We start from the raw sequence: 2503 nt of genomic DNA, 5'->3' as shown, positions 1-2503 counted from the left end.
CTGTATTTTATTGTCAAAACAAAAATATGTTGCAAAATATCAAGTAGGATAATATAGCCTGAATATCAGATACTGTTTATATCACAACTATTTGTTGTTTTCCTCCATGATACAAAGACATCCATCAAGTACAGCATATATTAAATGTATTATGTATATATATATTATATCTATGTAACAAATGAGCACAACATATGGTGTAAATTAATACAAACAAAATAACATCTCAAAATGGGACAGAGAAATTTCTACATGCCGCTAAGAAGATACCATAAAGGCCCCCATGAAGTTTTCAGTGAGCCCTAGACGCATCTTCTGTATGTTGTCCAATGTGACAAAAATTTTATCTCCACTCTCCAGGTGGTAAATCCCAGCCAGGAAACTGTTCCACAGATCCTCCATTTCTGAAGCCTTTTCACGTTTTGGGGTCCAGCAGCGGAAACTACGTGGAAACATGGCAGAAGTGTGACAAAAAACAAAGTCACCTCCTTGTAGTGAAGATGGAAGTGATGTTAGCATGCCCAAATATAGACAGAAGTGAAGCTACGAACAGGTGCCAAACAAATAAAGCACACAACAGGAAGGAGGAAGGAAGTAAGAAGTGGTACAGTGACAAACCTTTTTGATTTCATTAGTTCTATCGGATGGCCATAGGCGCTGGTGTTTTTCATGACACGGTGCTGGATGAGCAAACACTCCTCGACAGCATTTACTTGCACTTTGGAGTAGAGGTAGTAGTAACCTTTCTCCTCGATTATCAACTGGCCTTTGTCGTACTCCATGTTTTGTGTGAAGGCCTCACCTTCTTTTATCCACTGCACCACATTGTTCTCCCCCAATGCATTGTTGGGGCCTGAGACAAAGGTGACAAACAAAGGGAGAAAAAAGCTTTTTGAACTCGGAAAATGAAAAATGAAAAACTTGAGCTGAATTGTTGAGCTAAAGTGTCGAGAGAGCTCTCACCTAACAGGTGCGCAAAGGGCCTCTTTTGTGTCTGTGTCAGCACCCTGGGGATCTCATTGGACTCTAAGAGGGTCGCATCAACCAATAAATCAATCAATGAAAAAAGGAACACATCGGAATTTACATATTTGGTATTTTAACTGTGAATATCTTTTGTAGTTAAATCTTTTGACAATATACTTTTTGTTGTTGTTGTTATTTCCCAGACAGTTTCTTAGAACATGAGGCACGGTAAGTTACGATAATAATGTGTTAGTCAATACCTTTAGACCCCACTTGACTCAGTATGATGCCACTCTGGAATGAAAGAAAAAGTTACAAGTCAGAACTAAACACATACCTGGCAGTTTCACTCAATACCAACAGACACGCAATACTGCACACCCAAGCAATACTGCACACCCACGCTCACCTCCTGGCCAGATATTTTGGGACTGGAAAAGTTCTGAATGTGAGGATGAGGTCTAGAGACAGAAAATGCCTGCAGGGAGACACCAACAACAACAAAATTAAGAGTGACAATTATAGAATGAGCACATCAGTGAGTAAGAAAGTCTATGTGTGTGTTTACAAGCAAAGTGTCAAAAGTTTCTGTAAGAACAGGAAGTGTTTCACTTTGTGGAGGTGTGGAAATATGGAAAAGTCCATAGACTGTCAATGCAAGCACAATATTGCTGTATGGCAAACCACAGATTTTCATATATTTTAATTAAGCTAATTGACAACCATACAATACAAATAATAATAAAATAACAAGTATAACATTTTCATTAAACTGACTGTTGTTTGGGAGAAAGTCCCTTTTGATAACCAAGAAGTGCAGTAACTTTTAAAGGGATCTTCTAGCTTTTTTTTTTTTTTTTAACAGAAACCTGATTTTGAACTATAGTGCATATTATATAACATGCAAAGTGCATAACATAACAGAGGCGGGGTGTGTAATAGGTAGCATTATGAAACTGTCTTAGAAAAGTGAAGTTGACGTTGTGGGTTTGCACTTGAGATAGAAAGGGAAGTAGAACTAGAGTCCATTTGTCACAATCGACCTGTAATTTAAAGAGCAGACGATGGCCCACACCGAAACGTGTTTAGCGCCACACTATTGTGACGTAGAGGGAAAAAAAAAGGGAAATTCTCCAGGAGGACTTTCCAGTCTCTCCTAGCCGTGCGGCCTTTCCCTCCCCTCATGCAGACAGACACACATGCAGACATCAGTCTCACCTCCGTTTTTTGGTAAAGATTGTAGATTAGATATCCCTCCACGATAAGTCCCAACGCAACCAATCCAACCAGTGGGAGGAGAAGCTTTCTGCCTACTCTCGCCCACCTCGGTTCCTTTTTGCCGGGCACTGTGATGTGGTTGGCCCAGCTGTCAACGACAAACACCTGAGGGCAGGTAGCCGCTCCGCCCTCCGACATCCCAGCAGATCACGCTTCACCGCCGATGTGGCAGGGGAAGGGAATACTGAAAGAGAAAAGATTACAGTTAAGCATAGAGCAAAGAAACGGGGAACAGAAAGGAGTTAAAAGTCAAAAGGCA

At 40.6% G+C, this 2503-nt stretch overlaps 1 protein-coding gene across 1 annotated transcript in view; it reads right to left on the bottom strand.

The window, feature by feature from the left end:
• LOC138630312 (tumor necrosis factor ligand superfamily member 14-like) overlaps positions 1-2503 on the bottom strand; it is a 2969-nt gene continuing 466 nt past the window's right edge. Inside the window, exons 2-7 of the mRNA XM_069714560.1 lie at positions 2185-2428; positions 1376-1444; positions 1227-1260; positions 964-1026; positions 619-853; positions 1-442 (exon numbers count right to left, since the gene is read on the bottom strand). Of these exons, the coding sequence (XP_069570661.1) occupies positions 259-442; positions 619-853; positions 964-1026; positions 1227-1260; positions 1376-1444; positions 2185-2382 (783 nt within the window). The 5' untranslated portion in view covers positions 2383-2428 and the 3' untranslated portion in view covers positions 1-258. The remainder of the gene's footprint in view (positions 443-618; positions 854-963; positions 1027-1226; positions 1261-1375; positions 1445-2184; positions 2429-2503) is intronic.

The sequence above is a fragment of the Brachyistius frenatus genome, unplaced genomic scaffold (genome assembly GCF_029030835.1).
Source record: "Brachyistius frenatus isolate BFR_SWC_R1_liver_20210118 unplaced genomic scaffold, ASM2903083v1 Contig_132, whole genome shotgun sequence".
Taxonomy (NCBI): domain Eukaryota; kingdom Metazoa; phylum Chordata; class Actinopteri; family Embiotocidae; genus Brachyistius; species Brachyistius frenatus.
The sequence above is the reverse complement of the archived record's forward strand: the minus strand, read 5'-3'. Positions and strand labels throughout refer to the sequence as shown.